This window comes from Pseudochaenichthys georgianus, chromosome 24 (assembly GCF_902827115.2).
Source record: "Pseudochaenichthys georgianus chromosome 24, fPseGeo1.2, whole genome shotgun sequence".
In the NCBI taxonomy this organism is placed as follows: Eukaryota; Metazoa; Chordata; class Actinopteri; order Perciformes; family Channichthyidae; genus Pseudochaenichthys; species Pseudochaenichthys georgianus.
The window spans coordinates 8,988,605-9,014,618 of NC_047526.1; the positions used below are offsets into that span (position 1 = coordinate 8,988,605).

The 26,014-nt window shown below is 43.3% G+C and overlaps 1 protein-coding gene across 1 annotated transcript in view; it reads left to right on the forward strand.

Moving 5' to 3' along the window:
* cdc42bpab (CDC42 binding protein kinase alpha (DMPK-like) b) overlaps positions 1-26,014 on the forward strand; it is an 87,611-nt gene that overhangs the window by 34,580 nt on the left and 27,017 nt on the right. The window contains 4 exon segments of the mRNA XM_071202009.1: positions 2,337-2,428; positions 8,416-8,499; positions 12,129-12,224; positions 14,028-14,176. Coding sequence (XP_071058110.1) covers positions 2,337-2,428; positions 8,416-8,499; positions 12,129-12,224; positions 14,028-14,176 — 421 coding nt within the window.

Below are 26,014 nucleotides of genomic sequence, written 5' to 3' on the forward strand. Positions count from 1 at the left end.
TTAATGTTCATAGATGGCCATATTTAAACCCTCACCTAATCGCTTGCTGCTGAAGCATAATTGCGCGGCTTTGATACATTAATGAATATGAGTCCAAAGGGATTTCAGTTGTTGTTAGCCTGTACCCTGGCACACATGACATGTCAGGTTAGAAATGCTGGCTAACATACAGAGGTCTGGCAGGTACTCGGATACAACAAGTTGGCTCAGTAGGAGAACCTGCACTGAGCCAACTGGTGGTCAATTTGACTAGTTTCTTAGAAGTCTGTCTGCCAGCCACTTTGGCATTGGACCCGTTGTCATGAATCAAAGACATTACGTGATCATAAAATCAGACAATACTGAATTGTCCTTATAGGGGACAAAACATTTTTTTTATATATATATATATATGGCATGCACATACTGTAACAACATCTTAATATCTTGAGTTGAGCTTTTTTTGTTGACACTGTATTTTGCCAGCCAGTGCACCGTAGTCTTCACTGACTTCTCAGCCTTCTCTCTATTAGACTCGACTGCACTATTAGATTGCGTATGAAAAAGGGAAGCGTTCTGAAAAAGAGAGAAACAATTGAGTGGTTTGTCAAAGGAAGTGATTAAGGGATGAGTCCTCAAACCCAGAAATGAGTTGGCATGTTACCGCTTCGGTTTTTTGTCTCAAAGTCTACCCCACTCATAAACGTCCAAGGCTTCTATGGGTCATAAACATTGTGATTGCTTGCAACTGAATAGATGAGACTACTTAAAGTCATCACGGCCAATATTAGCCACCTTTAGCTTAACGGTAGCGATGCGCAGATATAGATTGTATAGCGTAGTGTCTAACTTCAGGGTTGGCCTACAACAAGATGTCATCACTGCCCTACTCTACGGTCAGCCTGGTTTGTTTTGACAGGTTTGCGGTGTAGTCCTGGTCACTTCCCTGACACTAGATCACTGAACACTGATGATGTTTCTGGTCTACTGGCTCTGTAACTGGTCTCCGGGAACATTCATGAAAGAAGAGTTCCCCAGCCTTACTCAGTGCATTAGCCGGGTTTCTTGTGTATTGCTGCGTGTACATGGTCTGTATTAATGTGTACCAGGACACGGCACACTGCACTGGCCCCTGCTTCCCCACTGCACTGTGGTCATCTGTCAGCGGAGTCGGGAGGGGGTGTGAAAGTACAAATGGTTGAGCTACGAGTGAACTGTTTGTTTTATTTCAGCAGGCATTACCCTGTTTCACAGTGGGATCATTTCCTTTTCCCAACACTGGAGGCTCTGTAATGTCACGGCAACCAGATGAGTTTCGCTTGATATTTGTCCAGTTAGTTTTGCTGGTGGTCAGTTCCCACACACACCCAGGAAACATCAACCAAAACAAAAGAGGTTGTGTATAGTGGGTGATGGAGATGTTGTCTTGAGTTAACAAACCGCTTAGTGACTTTGCTAATAATGCTACACTTGCTGCTTCATGTAGACGGGCAGTATACTTTTCAAAATCAGTGTCAATGTCACCAGTGCGCTGACCCTGCTGCCAATTTAGGTTTGCCATGGCATGCTGGGATCAGTTAACCAGGAAGTGTTTCAATAGCTCTCCACACATGAGGGAAATGCCGACTTAGTCAGCCATAGATGGAATCTCTGTTCGAGTCCGCTTTCCACCAGGAACCATAACTGCAGGCGTAACAATAGCTAGCTTTATCACCCAGCCGCTCTGTGTCCGGGTCATGTGCTCGGAGTGGTCCAGGTGGTCTCTAACAATTTAATAACGAACATTTAAAATGGCATGGCAGCCTTTCACGTGCTATGGGAATATTGTGGTCTACCACATGACTAGCACAAGGACTTTTCCATAAGCCCAGGTCATAGGACAAGGGTATTTCCCCTTCCTTTTGCGTTACTGTTAGAAAATGCCCAGAGCTTCCATCAGGTCAGGGCAACAGCATTGTCAATCAAAAGTCATGGAATTGGTTAGCAAACATGAAAAGCACTGACTTCCTGCTCCTACTGAAAGTGATAGATTTAGCTTGTTTGCCCCTTTTCCCCCTCGTAAACACTCACAGGGTTTCATTGTGATGTTCTGCTGTGATGAACTGCTAAGCCGACGTATAAAGTGATCAGTAAATGCTCTGCTTATCAATAGAGCAGCACTGTTTTTAATTGTTTTATCTCAAGTCTAATTTCATGTTCCTTATAAACAATCTAGAAGGTGTTAGCAGCATCAATACTTCAATCAATATCAATGTTGTTCTGTGATCTGACTATATATGCGTCTCCTTTGCTTAAGGTCCTTTATGCATCACCTTTGGCCTGTTATATTGAACCTAATATGTTCCTTCTCTCTACAGCTAAACCCTTCACTTCCAAAGTTAAGCAGATGCGCCTGCACAAGGAAGACTTTGAGATCCTCAAGGTGATTGGACGAGGAGCCTTCGGAGAGGTAATATACCGTCTGGTTTTTACAATAACATGCAGCAGTCCTTTACCATACATGGTGAGAACCTGCAATTAGGGTTCCCCCTTTTTTCTCTTTTGAACGAGTAGCCGGTGTTAATGGAGGACCTTTGTACGGATTTGTCGTGTGCAGTGTTATTTGTCTTTCAAATATGGAACTTCTTTCTTAAGACATATATTTTGCTCTATGATGTTGGGACGGTACCTACCTGTAACAATCTATATTCTTGTATACCTTAATGCCCAAGCAATAAGAGGCAGTGTTGTTGTATTCCATAGGAGATTACTCTCTGCTGCATTCCAGCAGCAGTGCGTAGTATTGCTCTGCTGCATGACTCTACTTGCAGCTTAAACACTTTTTAATTCTTATTTCACATTTAACCCATGCGCAGAGATTACAGTGAAACCATCTAGTTGTGTTAGTTTCAGCTTTTGCATGCCCGTAGGGAGGTGGAAATGCATGTGTCGCTTGGTTTCAGGTAATGATGTCAAAGCTGGGGAATGTCGGTGGAACAGGTATTGTGGTCCTCGGGCCAAGACGGGCCAAGGCTCTTACATAAAGTCAGTATCCTGCAAAGACATAGCTGACTTTGTGCAGAATTTCTTTTTTCTCAACACTGGATGCTCTGTGAAGTCATGGCAACCAGATGAGGTTAGCATGATGTTTGTCCAGTTAGGCTTTGCTGGTGGTCAGCCCCCACACTCACCCAGAAGACACCAACCAAACAAAGACGTCAAACATCAAAAGGAGTTTGTATGTTAAAGCCTGCTTGTTTTTAAGCTAATAATGCTAAACTGGGCTAGTCTTGCTGTTTAACTTAGACAGGCAGTATACTTTTCAATACTTCCAAATATTTTATCTCTGGAAGTGTTATTCCCTATCTGTACAAACAAGTTAGTGAATTCCTGAGGTGTTTTTCCCCACTCTGATTGGTGGAGAGACATTAAGAAAGTGATAGATTGTTAGATGGAGACTTGGACACACCTGCCAGCATGTAGCAGCAGTACCAAAACATTCTAACATGCTCACATGAGCCTCTGCAGGGAGTGCTGGTATGTGCGTGTGTGAATCGTGTGTGTGTGTGTGTGTGTGTGTGTGTGTGTGTGTGTGTGTGTGCTCAGCAATGTGGTGTGATCCATGAGTTGTGCTACCTTGTGGTAACATTCCAGAGCCTTTTTTGCCAAGTCAGCTGTGCCAGTGTGTGTTTTTGCACGGGCTTGAGAGACATCAGGATCGTCACATGGCTCCAATTTGAAAATCCTTTCAGTGTGTTGCGATGTTACTGTTATGGTGCAGTCCACAGACATGGGGAAAGAGTAGCAGAATAAGATCATCTCGAGTTGGCTGCCAAAGCTAGATGTCATGTTGAGTCAGTGGTCGAAGAAGTTGATATTGTTGGACAACATTTTATTAGTGGCAGACGTTTCATAATATAATATTTAGCTTATTTTACATATAAACTAAATGATAAGTCTCAACATACCATACGTTTTGCCACGTCGATATATTTGATCAAACTGTTGTTTTAGTCGTGAACAGTTTCACACGGAAGGTAAATGTTACATGTTGAAGAAGCAAAACAAAATCTAGAACAACGTATATTTTTGTGAAGTTTGCATTGCAAATAAAGACATTAGCCAATCACGGAGCCAAGGGGTATGAGTTGATTATTACAAAACAACATCACGCCACGACATGGAGCCTGCGTAGTTCGAACCGACACGGCAAATTCTATCACTCCTTTCAACTTGAATTCATTGCATTCCAGGTCCACGCCTTCCGTTCCTGCCTTTAGCAGTAGAAGCCCCTAAACATAAACGCTGCCCTACCAGAAAGTACTCAGAAAGTACTCAACGTACTCAAATTCACCTTTTTATTGAGCATATGTGCCAATTGTCGCAATTTCGCATGCCACTATTTACATTTGTTTAGTTTACTTGTCATGCCCCCAGTGTGTAAATGCCTCAAGTCAGGACTAGTTCAAATGTTTCTTTACTGCAGTCTGACAACACACGTTCAAAAGCTCTGCTACCATAAAGCATATTTGCGAGTTTTTCTTTATGGCCGTTGGCATCGTAAAGCTAGGAAGGCTTACTATATTCAAGTCGGATGATGGTAAAAACAACCATCTAACCTCAGGTCAGACCAAGCAAACATGGAAAATGTGTATTTTGGAAAGGCGTCGTAAAAATTCAAAAGACCGGGTATTATTTCTCTGTAGGAAGTTTTGAAGAAAACTGAACACGGACCTGAGACTAAGATATGGGAACAAAGAGTTAAAAAAGGGACAGACGGAGAAAGAGACCCAGATGGGCAGACACAGGAAAAGAAAGTCAAGAAAATACTTGAGTCAGAAAGGGAGGAGAGATCCTGAGTGCAGGATGTTTTGATTTCATCCTCCCATTGTCAGCAGCAGACGGAGAAGTGGTGCGGGTGGGTGACGCTGTGGAGCTGCTCTGATGAATGGCGCAGTGTGTGCTGGCCTCCTGCCTCTGAGAATGCCCCCATTACGACAGTGTCCCCTCGCCACCAACACAAACGGGCCCAATGGTTCTCTGTGGATAGTGTTTGAAACAAACAAACCCAGGGTTACAGGTTCTACTCCCTGAGGTGTATGTCATCCTCGGTTATGGGCCATCAGTCACTTCTACACCAGAAGATGGCATCGCAAAGGCCAACACGCCAAAAAGCAATTGGATATTTCTATTGGATCTCTGAACATTGTAACACATATTTGTCTAACACATGTGTATGATACTAGATGATATATTCAAATGCAATCTCCAGTATTAAAAAGCTAATGTTAGGCTATTAATGAACACAATTATAGTCAAATGGCTGCGCTAAGCTAAAGGCAGACGGTAGGACGATGTTTAGAAGTCTCATTTAGACACTTATTAGCAAACGCTGTCTTTATGTCATGTAATAAAACTCTAGACAATCACGGGTGGGGTATTTACTGACATCCATTTTGTTTCATTTGACAAAACGTGAACATCTCTTAAACGTTTATTAGCTACATACTTTAATTCAGGGATCTAACCAAAAATACATTAAAAAAAAAAACGTTGACTTCAATACACTTGAACCACAATCTGTTAAAATGCCGACTCATTTCCAGGTTGTCGGACTCATTCCTGCACAACGTGTTGCATTGGGTCAATAAACACATCACACAAAACTCTCGTCAGCATCCACATGCATGTAAAAAAGGCGTTGGCTGTTAAGTGTGCTAGTCCTGTGGCCATTATAGCAGATGGTGTGTTTTTAAACTGTCATCACTACTTGGCCTGTAGTACAAATATATAAACTGCTGTAGTTTGCTTCAGGTTCCAAAGCACATTTGAAGCCACGGTTGACACTCTTAGCTAACAGTAAAAGAAACCGCAGAAGTTGAAAACACATCCTTTTATACATGTACGGGAATACTGAAGTCAACTCCGTGTTAAGTATTTCCTTGGCCAATAGGAAGATGAAGGAAGAAACGGTGGAGAGAGATGGTGAAAAGGACAAAAACAGCCAGGCATTGCCAAGAACAGTACCCCCCCCCTCTGTCCTCCTCTCTTCCTCTTCTGTTCCTCCTCTCTGGTGAGGGATCACTAGGGGAAATCCAAACACTGCAGGAATGTTATCATTGTATTGCATTAGCAGCATTCCCTAGCTCATTTCATAGACTACAGACCCCTCTGTGGCATAGGGCGCCTGTTTGTTTCACTTATCGTGTGTGTGTGTGTGTGTGTGTGTGTGTGTGTGTGTGTGTGTGTGTGTGTGTGTGTGTGTGTGTGTGTGTGTGTGTGTGTGTGTGTGTGTGTGTGTGTGTGTGTGTGTGTGTGTGTGTGTGTGTGTGTGTGTGTGTGTGTGTGTGTGTGTGTGTGTGGTGTGTGTGTGTGTGTGGGTGTGTGTGTGTGTGTGTGTGTGTGTGTGTGTGTGTGTGTGTGTGTGTGTGTGTGTGTGTGTGTGTGTGTGTGTGTGTGTGTGTGTGTGTGTGTGTGTGTGTGTGTGTGGTGTGTGTGGTGTGTGTGTACTTGTGTTTATATTTTCCTTGTTTGACTTTTTTCTGTTTAAGGAGGTCAAATTGGAAATTGCACTCGGATGAAAAAAATAAAATGAGCTTAAAGAAATGAGCAAGTTTGCCTGAACATGTGTCTGGCTGTCCGCTCACAGTGGCTTTGTCGCAGCAGCTTCTGCAGCTCCTTTTTTGGCTAAATGTGAAGCCGGAGCTGCGGAAGTTTGTCATGGCAATGATCAGTTCAGGGGCAGTCGTTATGTCGTGAGGACGGTACAAGAGAGCATGAGAAATACAATCTCTGAGAGAGAAGAGCTGTGAAGTTTAAGAAACAAGCTAGTATTTTAGCATTTTAGTAATTTAGGTTTTTTAATGCGTTTTTGTCATAAGGCCTGTGGTTAATACAACCGTACAACGTTTTGATCCACTACAGAAACAGCAGTTGCTTACACGAGACTACTAAACGTCATCATGCCGAACATTAGCCGCCTTTAGCTTAGCGACAATGGCGTGACGTCATGTAGTTCAAATTATCGTGTTGAACAAAACATGGAGGTATAACAAATGTGTGTTTGCAAATTCAAGATAGTAATGGGAAAACCACCTTGCTTTTAGTCGAGAAGCCATTGTGATGCGGACTTCTGGAACAATCAAGAAGATATTTGATCGATTTCATGATACACTACTAGATAATATCGTCTTGTATTTTGGATATCTTCACATTGTAATATTGCATAATTGTTGTCTTATCCTAATTTAAAGGATCTTAGTTTCACATTAATACAATTTTCCTTTAAGTCATAAGTCATTTGTTTATTCATATCGCCCTGCCCTAGTTCCAACTATGAAACGGTTGTGTAAGTTATAGGTTTGGACTATATTGAATAAAAACAAGTTTGTGTAGTTGTGTCTGATGAAAACCATATGTGAATTTCTACTTTCAGATCATGTGTACGTGATCTGAAATGAAAAAAGGATACATAATTTCAGCTGATTTCCTTTTAAAGGTTATAAGATAGTCATATTAATGGAAACGTGTACATTGAATGGCTTGTCTGGGGTTCTGATAGTTAAGGCCACATCAATAATCTGTGATCACTTCCTTCCAAAAGCACCACATCACTTCAAATCTGTCCATCCACTATGGATGTGTTCCCATTTACAAATCATTGCACACTGATGAGAGGACTGTTCCCGTTTCCCCAAACTGCAGACTCTGTATGTCGGAAGCATGAATCAGATTTAAGTGTCCAGCTGTTTAAGAGGAGGGATGTGGATCCAGGTGGACTGCATCTGTTGGTCAGCACTTCAGTATCCGTGGTCACTTCCTGTCCCTGCTGTTCCCTTCTCCTTCTTGGCCTACTCTGCTTTCTCCTTATTGGTTTTTCTTCTTTTTACCTCAGCTTCTCTTTTCCCTCCGTTTCAACCGCTGTCCTTATCCAAAAATGTGTTGGTGTTCAATTTCAACAATGTTTTTGGGTACAGCTGACCTTTCTCCAAATACTCTTAGACCTTAGCTTTTATTTTTATTTTCAACACTTGTGTGTCACTGTTTTCTTTAAGTTCCGCTTGGTTCTTGAGGGCGTTGTGGTTCATGGTTGGCGCCTTAAAGCCCACTGGCCAGTGTGAATATGCTGAGATGATCCCCCTCTTGTTTTTATATTGTTCCACCACAAACACAAAAAAAAGAAAAAGAGCGGTGGTTATGGCTTTCTTATTCAAAGAGTAACTTCTCTATTTGCTATGAAGACTATTTTTGTTGTTTTCTAAACTAAATCTTTGTTGAAATTCCACATGAAATATCATTGTGCAGTTCTTGCGTTTCTGTTTCCTGTTGCTTTCAAGGGTAACATATTAAATCTGTCAGTCTGTGTTCGTAACACGGGTCACATTCTTCGTCTGGCTTTGCTGTCCCTCGTGTGATTAATGTCTTTTTAACACTACAATTCTTTCTCCCTTTGTGCAGGTTGCAGTTGTAAAAGTGAGAAACACTGACAAGGTATTCGCCATGAAGATCCTCAACAAGTGGGAGATGCTGAAGCGAGCCGAGGTAGGCGTCACACACTTAAAAAGCTTTGAAAGATGTGTGTTGGGCTGCACCACTGCTGCCTATTACGGATATGGGGCATGAATATATAAAGACAACTGGATACAGCGTTCGATGAGGGGCTCTGGTTATTCATACCAAGGTTGCCAAGCGTCAAATCAGGCTACAATTACTTCATCTGAATCGCTCTTGAAAATATACGGTTCTTCCGGCTATGTTCCGAATCCTACACATGCCAGCTTTAGTTCTCATTAAGCCCAGCCTTATATCCACTACATCACGTAGGCATATGACTAACACATTTTACACAAGCAGGACTGCATTTAAAGAAAGTACATTTTCGTAGGCCAAACAGTGTTACTACACCCCCTGTGTCAGTCTGTGACGTAATCGGCTTAAATAGCTTTTTCCCATTGACTACATTGGGAAAGACATGCCTGTAAATCAGCAGATAATACTTTTTTAACTAAACCAGCTTCCCAGCACTAACACTTGTGTAGCTCATTAGGGTCTAACGTTGTAAAATGCGCTGAAAGCCGAATCCAGAGTTGTTTTCGCTCTGTATTAGGCGGTGTTTACACGATAACGCAAACGGTTGTATCCGACAACGGATCCCAAGGTGGATAGATCTGCAAACGGAACGCTCTGGGGGGCCAAACGGCTCCGTGTGTACGTCCTATACGATCATTTCCTGATAACGATGAGCCATAGCCCCGCCTCTCCCCACCTCTGCTGCTCACTGCTGGTGCATGGTCAGTAGCTACTGACCATGCTACAGATGTTCGTGCAAAATCTACAGCTCCCCTACAACACAACCATCAGCAACAAGTGGACATGGAGAATTACATGAACTACATGTTGCTAAATCCACCGCGGGGCATAAACAGAAGGGCAACCATGGCAACCATGCTCCGGGGTCTTCTTCGCTGCTTTTGGTGTTTTTTTGTGGCGAAAGTACAGCGCCACTTACAGGCCCGGCATATGTACTACAGCGTTTCCAGTGGTCTCGTGTGAACGGACACGTTAAATGAGCCGAATGCGTGTGAACGGAAGACTTTTTTGAAAACAAATTCGGTGCGTGAACGCAAACGTTCCCGCGTAAATGGGGTCTTAGTCTGACTCAGCCTTGACACTGTGGATTGGAGGCGGGGCTTAAGGGAAACTCAAGTACGCACTCTCTATGGGCCCAGATACGGGTACTTGTGCGCCACGGAGCAACTCCCGTAGGACTGACCAGGGCCCTGCCTCATGCTGTATCCAGTCCTCTTTGTGCATCCATGATTTCCACGCCCTGCTCACTTACTGGGGGCTTGACACGGCACCATGCTGCAGTATTGGGGAAATGATAAGGATTTCTGATTATTTAAAGAAGTGTTGGCTCCACTATCAGCACTCTCATAGGCGTTCACTGAGAGGTTTGCAGAACGTGTTGCTGCTTGAGCCTCTGGAGCTGCCGCTGCATGTTTTTCTCATCGACCTCTTCCTGACAGTCTGACATTCCTGTTGGTCCCCTGGGCCTTCAATCTTCATGCCTCATACGTCACAGGCTAAAACGTGTGTGTGCGTGTGCGCGTGTGTGTGTGTGTGGACATGGGAAACAGTGTAGAGCAACAGATGTACTGTGCACGCCAAGCATGTAATTGTCGCTGTAGACGGAGAACATCAAAGCTCTGAGCAAGCATTTTAAATACTGACACTTAGCAGAGTTTCAGAGTAAGATTAGTGGCCATATTTAGTTGTGGCATTGATTTGTATTATTAAGTGATTCATTTACTAGAGCTCTTTCCCAAAATAAACTTTCTTTATTAATTACAACTTGTCAATGTGTGCTTAATTAAGTGTGCAGCAAGAATCAGAATACTTTAGTTATCTCTAGGGTGAATTTGGTTTTGAGACAGTTAACATTTCAATAAAATAAAAGATTTATAGAAATATGTAATGAAAATTATTTTCAGAAATATAGGGAGTTAAATTAAGAAAGTGCAATAAAATAAATTAAAGATATTTAATTAAACACGATTTGAAGTAAAATGTCCAATAAAGAAAAACATAACATAATTATAATATTTCCTTTGATAAAAACGTTTTGTTCATTTTACAACACTCTTATAGTAGAGTTTTATTTTGGTCATAGCGTTTGGACGGACGTGCTGTTATGCCAATCGTCTCATTTAAACATATTTAAGTTTCAGTTTTACTTTGTCCGTTTAATCTTAAACCAAATCTTTATTTTACTTGCCGTGTTACTAAAGCTGTCTAGGCCTTTCACTTTTAAAAAAGTGACCTCATGACCTAAGTCGGTTGATGACCATTACATCCAGTTTCTCTTGTGTTAATCAGGGTTCAATCATTAAAGGGGCTCTCTGTTTAATATGGCTAAGATGTGATATTGCAGAACGCTTACAAGACCTAGGTAAGTTAAAGGAAGGACTCAAAGATGAGCAAGCAATCCGTCTCCATGCCAAGCCTGTAGACGTTTGACCTCCTAGTGGATGGGGCCAAAGGTGTCACACTGTTGCCATGTAGGGTTACATGTAGTGCTGCGTACCGGTACGCCGAACCGGTACTGGACTTGTAAAAAGTTTCGGTTCAAGTCCGGTTAAAACCGGAACGTCAGGAACCGGTACTTGGACTCGCAAAAAAACTAGCACTTACGTATATTCTGGTGTCTGTGGTTATTTAAACATTCCCTGATGAACGTTATTCAGCGTCAATAAATGAGTGCTAATCCCAGTGTGCTCAGTGTGCAACATCACATGTCATTCACCCTTCGACTCACGGTTTTAAACGGAGCATTTCGCCACATGCTAATGCTAACCGGAAGTGAATAATTTTCAGAATAAAAGTATTAAGTAAATAGTGTGAACTTCCGGTTTTTTCAGAATACAACTGATTTAAATTAAATAGTGTATTTAATTCAAAATTAGGCCATATCAACATTGATTTTAATTTCTAACAGTATGTATGTACATCACTATGTATGTAGTATGTACTGTATAATGTACACATGTAGAGTTGTAGAAAATACATGGTGTACAGACAGTACAGTACACTCACAGTGTAGCCTATACTGTATAGTAGGTGTGTAACAGTGTAATGCGTATAGTCTACTCTACACTCTACCTTTCAGCAACGTTTTAGGGATTTAGGCTCAGTCAGCTCAGGGACTGTTCGGTTACTTTAGTTTGGTAAATGAAATAAATGTTTGAACTTTGTAGTAGTTCACTGTAGTTGCTGTCATAAGTCATTTGTAGACTAAGTGGCAAAAAGTGTTATTTTTACATTTGTACTTTGTAGAGAAATGTAGACACAAGTTAGATGGGAGCACAATAAACCTGACGAGTTTGAATTTGAGTTGATTATGAGTTAATTTTCAATTGATAATTAGCTCACAATAAGTTCACTTTAGTTACTCACACAACTTGACACAAGCCATGGGTTCAGGTCCGGACTTATAAGTCCGGACCTGAACCTGAACCTCTGGACTTGAGTCCGGACCTGAACCTGAATGTGAGTCCAGGTACGCAGCACTAGTTACATGACATCGATAGGAAGTCATCATGTTCCCTTCTGCTTTAGTTGAATTGGTACTCTGAAGTAACATTGAATGTGTTCATTAAATGTCTGTTTAGACGGCGTGTTTCCGGGAGGAGCGGGACGTGTTGGTGAATGGGAACTGCCAGTGGATCACCACCCTGCACTACGCCTTCCAGGACGACAATAATCTGGTAACACAGTGCTCCATTTCTTCTTCTCAGTGTATTCATGAGCAGGAACACATTTATTGTTCCACCAACCACCATAATTGTATTTCCAGAAGTCCCCCTGCCATGCTTTCAACCTTAACTTCTCCCAGTGAACTTTTAACATGTATTATTCGATGACTCCGTTTTCAGTATCTTGCTTCACATATTTCAGCACTTGGTACTTTCCAAAATCACAACCATATTTCTACTGAGCGGCTCCACCTGCCAGTTCATTTATAGAAAGCAGCCCCGCCTCTGCATGATGGCTGGTGGCCTGCCAAACGCTGACCAGCACATTCAATCCTCGCCACAGAGCACAGTATGACTTAGAATCGAAGGAAGTTGAGCAACAGATGTGAACGGGCCATAAAACATTTACGCAAAAAGAAAGAGCTGGCAGACCAGTTCTTCTCCGCTCCGATTGGCTGCTGGAGGCAGTCGTCTCTCCCTGTGACCCTGAGTTCAAATGCCAGGACTGCTCGTCATTCCATTTCCCACATTCTCACAACAAATGCTTCACCCTGGACACTCCCCACGGCCTTAGATGCTCAGCATGGCCCGTACAGCCGTCTATTTTTAGGAAAAAGCTTCCAAACAGAAGAAGCATTTAAAAGCTGGCTGCCCCTCTCTAGTAATGATACATTGAGAAAAAGGGAGGCAAAGAAGGGTGGTATACGTTTGACTTTAGTCTATGAAACTCTAGTGTTGTTTTCTCCATACGGCACCGCATTGTTTCACACTTCACTAATATTTAGATTCTATTCTCCGCCCAAATGCATTTCTTTCCCAGTCGCTGTCATTATCTCTGCTGACTCCCGGAGAGGACCACGTGTTGGGTCACGTGTCTGTCTGCAGCTAATCTTGCATACGGCTTGATCTGTCAGCCTAACATTTGTTGTGCACATTTATGACTGCATGCTGAATGAACTCTGGTGGTTGTGGTGTTTCACAATTTTTGAAAAACATAATTGGGTTGACAGTTTTGTTCTGTCTTTCTCTGCTGTCTTTTTGCTTCTCTTAAAGGGCCAGTACGCGCCACAAGTAATAAACAACCGCTTTAGCAGCAAAAGGAATTTCTGGCAACTTGCCAGGCTAAAAACAAGCATTAGCTAGTCTGTTGTCGGCCACATTCTTATCTTTGTCAAGGTATGAAAGCTAAAGTCCACAGAAAAGTCTGCTTTTATTATGAACTAGATCATATGCAGATTAATTCAGTAGCCAATTTGTTATTATCCACTTAAGTTCGGCACAACTAGAGATTAACACATTCCTGTCTGGTTGTATTTGCCACCATCTTGCCTAAAAAAAGGCACTGGCACTAAAGCGGCATTTGAACATACTGAAAGGACTTCAGCCATCCATCACATGAGCTCTGCACGTGCGTAGAGGAAATAACTCTGCATTATGGCAGGAGGCATTAGTCTAGACGGGAGCAACTTAGCTCTGTAGATATAAGCAGCGTTTGCTGACCATAACTACTTACTTTTCTATCCATCGTCCGTTCGTTCTCTTCCCTGTGCACGGATTCCCTTATTCTGAACAATTACACATGTAGAATGGGCTTTGAGGTCGAGGCAAAACAGTGTGAGACGAATCCCAAAAACCAAGCCGAAAGATGCTCAGCAACCGACGGCTCCAACTTGGCCAGCGGTCACGAGTCGGCTCGGTGTCTTTGGGCTTTAAGAAAGCTGGAAAGTGACCGTTAAGTGAGGAAGAACCGTACTGCATTTTCATAGTTGGCATTTTGTCTAATTTCTCTTTCTGCTTGTATCTTTGTCTCTCCAGTACCTGGTCATGGACTACTATGTGGGTGGGGACCTGCTGACTCTGCTCAGTAAGTTTGAGGACCGGCTGCCGGAGGAGATGGCTAAGTTCTACCTGGCTGAGATGGTGCTCGCCATCGACTCTGTTCACCAGCTACACTACGTCCACAGGTGAGGAGCAGGCAGAGTGGGATTCCATGTTAGGAGGTGCTATGTGTGTCTGTAGTCATTCAGAGGGAGGAACACACTGAGGGTCCTGATGATGGATGTTCAGTGGATTCACGTTGTTATTGCTGTGTGGGCAATTCCCCTGCAGGGGGGGGCAGCCAAATGAAAAGACAGACGAGTGAGCGTGTTTGACTTCAGTCATCACTGAAGGTGGTCAATACCACTGACTAATTAGAGTATATTAGTTTGTGTTCCTCTGTGTGTTGTTATTTCGCACTTGAGCATTCGCATTGAGGTTTGTGTGAGAGAGGCTTTGGGAAATAAGTGCGCTGCTGGAAGAGATACTCATCATTCCTTCATTAATCTTCCACACACCATGTTATTACAAGAAGAGGTCCTGAAACCTCACTTCTACTTAAAGAGCCTGTGACACGGTTTTCCCCCATCATCCAAACCCATCAATTTGAGTACATATTGTCCCCTTGAAAACCGTTACTGAACTGATTTTGGATATTTGTACTTTGATAACCATTAATCTGCCTTCAATGTTGACAATTTTCTGGATCTTCTCGCGGATTCTTCAAGTCCCGCCAAATGATGGGTGACGTCATTGCGGGCACAGCGCTCCAGCTGCACCGTCCAGGATCCCAGCATCTGCATGTAAACCTTTATATATATACAGTCAGATGTAAACGCACGACGGCGCACACAGCAGCAAGCTCAGACAGGTTAATGTTGAACGTGTCTGAGAGCTCATATGAGGCTGAAGGATCGGTTTATGTTGTATCTGTTAGAAGTTTAGGAATGAGGTGCGTCAATATGGGCGATCATATGGTCATGTAGCCAGTGGTGGAATGGGACTACAAATCATCCCGGGACTCTCGACCGGCCCACTTCGGTACCGCTAGTAAATTGTCAACGGGGGGAGTGGGGATGTCAGGGGCGGCGGGTGCTGTAGATAGTAAATGTAAATATGTAAATATTTGTGTCACTGCATCCTGGTAAAATACAAATATAATGTATAATGTCTCTGTCTTTGACATTAGCGCTGCTAGCCACCTGTGCCCTGTACTACGAAGCCAGTTCAACAGACCCTGGATATGTTTGAGTAACAAACAAACTAACAACAACAAACTAACAAACGAGATCTCGCTAAGCGGTCCTACGACGCTGGTTATCAACTCGGTAAATCAAGCCAGGGTTTCTCTCTCCAGCTGAGAGCGCGTTCACGTCTAAAACACGAGTGGATCTGACTTTAATTACATTTGTCTCGAGTGTTTCGTCAACATAATGTGTTAAATAATACTTCTGCATCCAGTCTGTGACACTGTGAGTGTTGCACGGCCAGATGAGGCTGGAGAAGCTGACTCAGATAAGGAAATATATGATATATTATGATATTATATGATCGATGATCTGATTGATGCATACGGCAGTTTAAACTGTATTTCCTTTATCCTGTAATATGACTTGAGAGATTTAAACTCCGCACACTGAGTTAATCTCTTTTCTATAGACGCCGGAGGCGGGCAGCGTCAGGTAAAAGAAGTTATTTAGCCTTCTCAAACCTGAGCCTCACGCGCCGCCTATGGGGGATGTGCTAGTTACTTATCCGACCGGCCCACTTCGGTACCGGCCCATCGGGATTCGTCCCGATGGCCAGTCTGCCACTGCACCCAGCCCACGTAAACTGTCAACGGGGGGAGCCTCGCTGCGGGGAAACGGTGGACCTAGTGTCCCGATCGGAGTGGGAATAATAATAATAATAATCCGTGCATTTTATCCATTAATTTCCCCAACATTGTGGTAAAAAAAACACACGTTTAATCCACGTTGGTGTACTACAACTACAAAAAGCATCGGTTTGTTTTCTCATCAGGAAATGCAGACCGGCTCAAACAAACGATCATTTAATGTATCATATGTTCGCCGAATTGACATGAAAGCACTAATAAATGTAGTTTCATCCACTTGAGTTTACAACCACAAAAATAATCGATTTGTTTTTATATCACATCCGACGGGAGGAAATTCAGCAGCTCTCACTCCCGATTTGTAATCCTAATGTAATCATCATCTTCACCACGATCATTTATGTTTGTCGCCGAATTGACATGAAAGCACTGACAAATATGAATATACTGAAGTCAACTTCATTAAAACGTTATTAACGTGCCTAATCTCATTAATTCACCATTTCTACGCATGACAACACACTTTGTCCGTGTTTGGCTCTCGAAGCGTTCCCGCATTGACGTCACTTCCGGCTTCCCCCAAAACTTCAAAGTGAGTCGAAGGAATTTCCCCGCGATGTTCGAAATTATTGATATTTAACGGAACGGTATCGCTTTTTCTTTTTTTAAACGGACGGTTCGAGATTACTAGTAGCCCAATATTTCATTGCACAGCAGTTGTTGGGATGGTGTCACAGACTCTTTAAGTAAAAGAGAAGTAGTATGAACTAATATACATAGAGTAGCTATAATCATTCGTGGTATACCGGTAATCTCTCCAAGTGAAAGCATGCGATAATGTGAAATGTGTTACTCGTAATACAAAGATACCCACTGATGATAAACACCTGATTCTGCTCATCTTTAGAGATTCAAAGTGGGTTTGATGCTCTTAGTTTAGCTGAAAAGGTTCTACAAACATGCTGTGCACTTCCTGCTAAGCTCCAAACAGCAGACAGACATGTTTCAGAAGAATCTGGGGAACATTTATCTGCTAAATAGCCTGAACTCCGAGCTGAAAGACAGAGCAAATTGAACTTACAGTGATTAGGTGGTGAGAAACACTTCGCCTAGTTACCCAGTCACTTGATTTGAAAATAAGGAATTGCTAACGTGTTAGCATGTCAACTAATAGGTGATGGTAGCTGTCCCAAAAGTTGCAACAAAGGCATGTTACTGGTTTAAAGCAACACACAGCCTAAAACAGTTTGTTCACACCCTGCGGAGGTTTTCCTGTAGATGTTTGAATCATTTGTCAGCCAGCAGAAGATGCCCTTGGGAACAGGACGTTTGTCTTTGCCAGACAGGAAGTGGTCACATTGGCATGTTAACACAATTACAGTGTTGCTGTCGCCAGGGGAATTGCACAGCAATTTAGTTAGAGAAGCAAGGCAGGGTGAGATAAACGGAGTGACAGATGAGCGATGGATGGATATTGAGGGAGGGGTCAGATCAAGGGTTCGATAGCTCCGTTTTGGGTGCGTCTGTTGTTCCTCTGATCTCTAATACGCCGCGGCAACATGAGACGGAGAGAGACCTACTGAGAGGCGTGTTCTTCAGAGACCTAGATATACATGTATAAGTAAAGAAAGGGAGTGAGAGAGTAGGGAGCCACTAATTGCATGGTGTTATCTGGGGGCCGGTGGGGGGGGTTGGTGGTGGCAGTGGAGACGGAATAGTACATGGAAGAAGAAAAAGAGACGGGGAGGAGGGGACAGTTTCTCTTTGACTCTCCTCGTGGACGCTTCGGGACAGTAATGATATAGTATGGGAGGTGTGTGGGTGGGGGTGTGGTGCCGTTGCCTCCCCCCATGGACCAACCCCTCAACTACTCCTGTGCTCTCACTTACACACACACTCGTGGAAGATTGCTGTGTAGAGAGTGGAGACGGCCAGGTCCCCTGAGGAGGGCGTGTCCTGCAGGCTGAGCCCGTCTGATGAGTGACTGCGTGTTTGGGTGCATGTGCTTCAGGGCGTGTTTACCCCGGTGATGGTGCACGACTTTGGTCGGTTTCCAATTCTTGTGACTGAGTTACAATGCAGCAGCCTTGTAAGTGAAAAGCTCTAATAACGTTTAAAAAAATAATAATTCATTGCTCACTTTCCGTTACACCAAACACACACAACCACTTTTGGAAACACAAATAGGCAATACCGTAGTTTCCCAACCTTTTCTCTTGGGAATTACAATTGTTAGTGGTCGCTGGGTCTACTGGGATAATTTAAAGAGCAACTTGCAGGTTAGACACACCAGTGAATAAATGTGTAGGAAAATGATGAATACACTAGATTTAAAAAAAAAAAATACAGAAATATACACTACAGTGAAATTTGGCGTGGGGGAGAGAGGCCGGTCTAATGTATGAATAAACATGGATCACAATGCTAGTTTTGACACGGAAGAGGTTGCAAATATATATTCGAATGCATACGATTATAATTATGAGCCTGCTAGGCGTCCGAGAGACCAGGAGCAGCCAAGGTTAGAAGAAATAACGGCCATCGGTGAGAAATGGAGCTGTGGTGTGAGGAGAACCAGTGGAGAACAGGGCAGCTGTCTTGGTGAGTGACCGGTGTTTCCGGATTAACTGATTTCCCGATCAACTGGTTTACAGAGGTGGGGCACAGTTTAAACCTGGGGCGGATCACGGTTTAACCTGGGGCGGATCAACGGTTTAAACCTGGGGCGGATCACGGTTTTAACCTGGGGCGGATCACGGTTTAACCTGGGCGGATCACGGTTTAACCTGGGCGGATGGAAGTTTACCACAGCTGAAGACTTCCTGCCGCTGCTTTCAACTGTGAGTAAACAACGTGCGGCTTCACTGGGAGGCTGTCTGAAGGTGTACACATGTCTCAGGTGGACTTGGCATCACATTAAGAACGATATTCAGTAATAGTCTGCCACAATAGCTGGTTTAAATGATTTATTGGAGTTCGCAATGTTTTGAACAGACATCCCCAGTCAACTCGTTTTTCTTTTTGTAGTCCTCGCTGTTCGCGTCCGGATATCGCCATCGTAACCACAACCTCACACACTGGTACTGCATGTGCATCAAAGTCTTCCTACCGAGCCAAATATACCAACAGATTTATGTAAACGACAGAAGAAGCGATCGAAATGTGTATTTCAGTCGAAGGCCACGCTGATCGGGAAACCAGTTAATCCGGAACACCGGCGTTAGCTACAGTTAATGTAATATAGTAATAGTAACGTTACTGGCAGGACTGTTGATACTGATAACAGAAACTAATGCGCAGGTATCAGCCGTATCTCGCGTTACCTAATGCAACTACGTCTTACGGTGCTGTGTACCGGAGGGGAGAGAGAGAGGAACGAAGAGGGAGAGAGATGTAATACGGTTTCCTGATAAACGTTTTGGTTGATAGGCTTCAGCTGTGGAGAGTATGTGCTGCAGGGAGGTGGATGCACCTCGCACCCAGGAAGGAAAGCTAGCTGTGTACTCATTGTCTGTGTATTTCATGCTACTGACGTGCCTTATTCCACCATTGCAGTCAAATATATTAAAGGGAGGGCTACCTTGGTAGAAACTACATGGCTGATGGTGTATTGAGTATATCATTGTATTATTGTATTATTATTACCCTATATGTCTAAATTAAGTCACTTTAGCTCCTCTAATGCGTCATTTCTTTATTGTGAAGTCATTGACCTTGCCACAACATTGGCCCATTTTTAAATAAATATTTGCAGTCCTGTTGACACTGATTAAGTTGAAAAGAGCAGAGATGAAAGAAATGAAGAGCCTTGAGGTCAACCTTCTGCCCCAGGCAGCGTGCGTGTGTGTGCGTGCGTGTGTGTGCGTGTGGTGCGTGTGTGTGTGTGTGTGTGTGTGTGGTGTGTGTGTGTGTGTGTGTGTGTGTGTGTGTGTGTGTGTGTGTGTGTGTGTGTGTGTGTGTGTGTGTGGTGTGTGTGTGTGTGTGTGTGTGTGTGTGTGTGTGTGTGTGTGGTGTGTGTGTGTGTGTGTGTGTGTGTGTGTGTGTGTGTGTGTGTGTGGTGTGTGTGTGTGTGTGTGTGTGTGTGTGTGTGTGTGTGTGTGGTTGTGTGTGTGTGTGTGTGTGTCTCCTTCTTCCGTGGTCCGTGCTCTGCCTAGGCCTCCCCGAGGGGGCCTGACTAACATTTCAATATGGGCCAACCTCAGCATGGCTTTGTGCTGCCTAGCACCACATCTGTCTGCCACGAGTGTGTGTGTGTGTGACGCACTCTGTGAGAGTTCCTGATGAGTGAGTGAGTGGTGGAGGTGAAGGTGGGGGTTGGTGCAGAGGGACGGCAGTGTGAATGGATCGAGAGAGGGGCAGATCTGTTTGTCATGGAGAGAGGGAAGAGGAATTACCACTCACTTAAAATGAAATAAGATGTCATGTGACAGTGTGACAGCGAGCGTCTTCTCTGAGTGGGGTCTTTCTACAGTAGAATACTGTGTGCTCGTGTGAGCCATGGTGTGTGCTTTCCTATTGATTGCAGCCTTTGTGTGATTTATTATTGATCAGCGCCATGTGTCTCTACACAGCTGAGTGATCTAAGAGAGGATCGAGCTCTCTTTCTTTCTCTCTACGTCCTACACCATCCACCTGTTTTATACACACTTTCGAGACGATAAAAGAAAAATAAGACCTATTGTAACAAAATACAATTTAGTGATTAAACTATGAAGCATGTGAGTTCAATGTCAAAAGAAAGAAAGAATAAAGAGATCGAAAATAATTGCAGATTTGTCTATAACTCTTCCTCAAGAGCGAACTCCAACGTCTGGGAGGCTTTTGGTGCCCCCCCCCTAGATGGAGGAAACAACCAACGTCCCACGCTTTTGGAGCCAGACTGCGTGTGTTAATAAGTGCATGTTTTCACTGCTCATAGGATATGCGGGTTCGGGTCGGTTTGCGGAACTAATTGGCAATATGTGCGATTGCACGTTGCGGGAGCAGGGCGGGAGCGGGTCTTGAAAATCAGACCCGTGCAGGACTCGGCTTCACAACCTTCTGCTCATCTTGATGTGCAAACTCCCATTAATAATCCCAAAACGTTACTAAATGAACAATTATTTATTGGCATTATCTTTTGGCAATTTTAATGAAATCACACAAATACACTTGCATTTATAAAAGATCTTCATTCACATTGTTACATTTGTCTATCTTGGATATTCTAATATTCTCAAACTCGATTGACGACGGACATTTATTTGAAACGTTAGTTTTTCGATAAGTAGGAGGAATGTGTCGTCTGTGTGTGTCGTGTGTGTGTCGTCTGTGTGTGTCAGTATCTAGTGATGACGGGAGTCACACGGGCAGCAGTTCTTTGAACCATAGTTAACACATGCTTGGCTCGAGCCATGTGGACATGCCTTGTCTTTGCAGTTTCCACTGTTGCTGCAGGCCACATTGTGTGTGTGTGTATTGTGAGGTGGCGTCCAGATGGCCCTCCCAGATGGATGCTGTGGTCTTAGAGGAGATTACCTCCCTCTATTCTCGTCCCTGCACTGCTCCTTAAGACTGCAGAAGCCCTGCGATACAGTAGCCCAATAAGCTACAGCAATTAGCCTAGCATTAGCTTAGCACCCGCCATGAAATGAATCCTAAACGCGAGTCAGCGCTTGTGCCGTTAGCCGCCAGTGTGGGCTCGGTACTTTTCTGTGGCTGGCTTGATGATTAGGGGGCTCGTCACAAAATCCAGAGTGAGAAAGAACGTTAAAAAAACCAACTGATGATTTGAATTGCAAGGGGGAGAAAACTTTTGATTAGATGAATAGATTTTTGGTATCTGAGAGAGAAAAAAGGGTTAGGGAGATTTGGGAAAGGAGAAGGGTGGTAGAGTGGAAGAGAGGGGATTGGGCAGACGGGGGCTGATTGCTAAATGGTTTATCAGTAGCTGCACCATTACCCCCCTCCATTACCCCCACTGTGCTGCCTGTCTGCCACACACACATTTACACACGAGGGTCAACTCATGCTGTCTGCTCTCTGCTACACCAGAAATCTCTGGAACAGATTAGGGCCTTCTGCTATTGAAGCACCTGTGTATATATACGCACACACACACACACACACACCACACACGCACACGCACACGCACACACACGCACACGCACACGCACACACACACACAGCACTGCAGATCCACGTGCTCACAGTGTAATAGAACACAGACAATTGTTCCAGGTGTTTGTAAGGTTTTCACTTCCTGTCAAGGTGACTCAGATTCAGTGTCCAGAGGCCTTTGGTACGCTGGAATTGTTTTCATTGTAAAGGACTTGATCTCGCTCTTCTACTGACCGACTTTGTTAAGAATGTGATTGACAGATGGTTATTCCAATCAACAGACACGTTTGTTTTGAAAGTGCTTGCCCAGTTTCCGTTGACGGCCTCTAGAATGTTTAACAAACCATAGACTGTCGGGTTAAACAGTGATATCCACAAACACAACATGTGACATTGTCACGTTTGACTGCTGCAGAGAAAGTAACTTATCATTTATCTTGCAAATTGTGAAACATGAGATGATCTAGGCTAGACGTTGAAACTACAGATTTGCCATTTAAAGATCCCGTGTAGTTTCCATGTCAATAAAGTTTCTATTTACATTTAGATTCTCAACAAAAACATTGTGTGTAGTGTACCCTTAACACACACCAACACATTTGTCTTACCTCATAGAACTTTTCAGAGCCAATCTATTGACAAACCTAACCTTAACCCTCGTATTGCGTCACAACCACTCTCCTTCAAGTCCACATTCTGTAACAGTGAAAAGCATTGTTGCATAGCGCTCTTAATGATGCATCGGGCCACTATAGTTATACTTTGCTCTTACTGAAACTGAATGAGCAGATCTTACAGGCTGAACATGTTCAAAAGGTTATAGTTATAACATTATACAATCACAAGCTGCATCATTTTCCAGCGAACATGCCCAAGTGTGTGTCTTCTTGCCTTCGATTAGCGCGGGGTTGTTAAAGTCAAGGTAAAATGTCAGATGTAATGGAGCAGTGTAAAGTCCAACTCACATTTTCTTAGATCAGATAAATCGTTATACTTTGTCGAAGTTTAAGAGGTACTTCGACAGTATGACCTTGAGTATACATGGCGTCAGTTGTTTCTGCGAGTTCATGCCTGCCAAGTTCACATCACTCCAGATACAGTAGGTTATGTGAGTGTTCGATGCACTTGGGTACAGTATGTGGTTCCCATCCAAATGCTATATACAGTATCGCTTTGGAAAGTGATGTCCAATCTGGAACTCATCTGTGAGCTCTTTAAAAAGACTTCTACGTAACCCAGGATGCAAGCAGGGATATGGAAAAGTAAGTATCAATTTATATATATATACATTTGGAGCCCCACTTTTATGTGTCTATACAAGTCACATATGTGCGCATATTACTTTTATCCATGGTTTGTGATTTAGTGGCGTCTCTGAGGCAGAGAGATAACTGGCCCTCCCCCCGTTGTATCCCCATGCGATGCGACTATTAACACTTCTGGAAAATGACAGGGGCTTCACATCTGGCTTTGAAGAGATGTCTCGCAGAAGACGGAGACATCAAAGACGTCTTCAAAGCTAGTTTATGTCTGCCCACTCTTTTAAAAAAAATTAAATAATAACATGTGTCAATGTGTACAATTTGAAAACAAGAATTACAGAATAATTCAAAGTGGAATGTGGGAATCCCTTGAGCTTTTGCTGATCAGTTTCTACTTCCTAAAGCCCTGTTATCTGGCAAGAATCGATGGTTTTGCCAGAGAACGTTACCGTATTGGTTGTTTTAGAACACACTGGAATTATTCCGACCTTGATGCAACTTTTATTTAGAGATAATGCTGGATTTAGGTCTGTTGAAGCCAAATGTTAAGAACATGCTCACACTGTAGCGGTTGAATGATGCAAGTTGGAGCCATTGTCACTACCAAAAATGGAACAAATAATGTGTACACCAAATGACTGTCAACACATGGTTGCAGACGGTTGCCTTTGTCTTGTATTCTGCTTCTTTCAGTTGCATCTCCTCATCCACTTCTTATCAGTCATTATGTGGGGGTAGGCTTTGTGGGGGTGTACTGTATGCATGTGTTGGTCATCCGTTTTTATTTTGATTTAAAGCAGAACAATGCCCACATTAATGCACACGAATAGCAGCAGCTCAGTTCAGTAACCCTGGACTCCGAGTGTGTGAGTGTGTACTGTGTGTGTGTGACACTACTGTAGAATAGTTTTTATGTGGCCCTCATACCGTGTGTATTGAGCGGGTCACTGTGTTGATGAGAGGGCCTCAGACACTGGGCTGGACAGGGTCTCCCCCTCAGGGGATTGGTCCGGCCAGCACAGAGGCTATATTTAGCCATGATGCTGGGAGACAGTGACATCTCTGTTTCATACCAGTCATGCCCTGCAACCATTGGGGTCACTTAGTATGATATTACGATTAAGATGACGTGGATTTCAAACACACATAATACAAGAATGATTACATTGACTCCAGAAGGTCACGGATGAAACCAACAAATGACCTTTTGTTCCTGGAATTACTCAGAAGGACAACCTTAACACTGCTTAGCATGGCCACAAAGAGGTGACTACATATAAACATTCACACACCAACAGTACTGCCATGAAAGACAATGGCACCGACAGCCCAACACAAACCACCTGTCAGTGAACACTTGACCAACATTTCTAATAGTTTGCACCAAGTCGTTGGAAGTTACCATGGTTTTGTTAGTTTACACAAAGTATACACAATTTTCATGACGTTGAAGATAATGCAAACTAGCACTGGTGTTGGAAATTGATACGATTTATTTGATACCAACGACATTATCCATTGTGCTTATGGGTTCCGGTTCTTTATTGATTCTGACCAATTGTCTGTATGGAAAAGAGTAGGCGTACAAAGGTTTTTTTGAACCAACACAGCTGGTTTACTTTCTCTACGTTTGAACACACTGTAGAATGTTTGCTCAGTTACATTGGAGCAGGCATATATACAAATACAAATGTTCTCTACTTTGACTCCTTCTTGTTGGACATTTCCAGCAGTGTAGGCGTCAGAAGTTTGATGTCATGACACATGAGTTCTGGCAACTTGCACCTATCAGAAACTGAACATAAATAGACCAAGACAACAGCTTACCATACAAACAAAAAAAAGTCACGAAAACAACACTAATATATCATTTCCGTCCATGGTAAAACTACAATGAAAAGTGTATCATGTGGACAATTTAAGGATCACTTGGATCCCAAAGTTGCAAAACTATTAAATATAATTGTAGCATAGCCCGTCTGCCCAATAACATCTATGACATGGCTGCAGACGGAAGGAACCGTCCTGATGCGAGCCTTTCCAACAGGAGAAGTTGCAGACTATTAATTACAAAGCCAACTTGAAACGGATGGTTTGACAACGTCTAGCCAACAACACTAGGCAGAAAAGGACTTCTCAATTGTGAGCATTTCCTGCTTGTATCCGTTTGATAGGATTGTTCAATGTTGAAATAGTTTTTCCTCCTGGCTGGGCGTGTGATAGAAACGAACGTCTTCTTGCCCCTACACAAATGGCTATACAGTATATACTAGGTTATTATTCAAAACAAGAGTAAAGGCAATTGTTTTCTTAATTTGTTAGATGATCTGAATCGGAACAACGTCACAGTGATTCATAGATGCACAGCCACAAACATGGCCGCAAAAACAAAGCCTTCTATCTCATCTTTTGACCGTCCGCGCAAAATCTGAGTTTGGCCCACATCCTCGAGCAGCGCCCAACTAAACTCGTGTCTCCAGGAATGGAAAAGCTCACTTTCACTTCAGCTAATGAAACGTGTCTTCAACAGCCCCATTTTCAATCGTGATTGCCTTATCATTTGTTGAGGTGCTGGTTAAGAAGTGAAAGCAGCTGATGAGTTTTGAGACGATGCAGCTGGTGCAGCAATGAATCCCAGCAGCTGAAATCAGGCCAGAGCCGTATCTATATTATAAACAAACCATCAGCAGGAGTAATGCTGAGCAGCTCGCAGGTTGAGAAGGAGAACTACAGTGGCCAGCCACCGTGTGCACATCTGTGAAAGAATGTGTTGTCAGTTCCCCCCC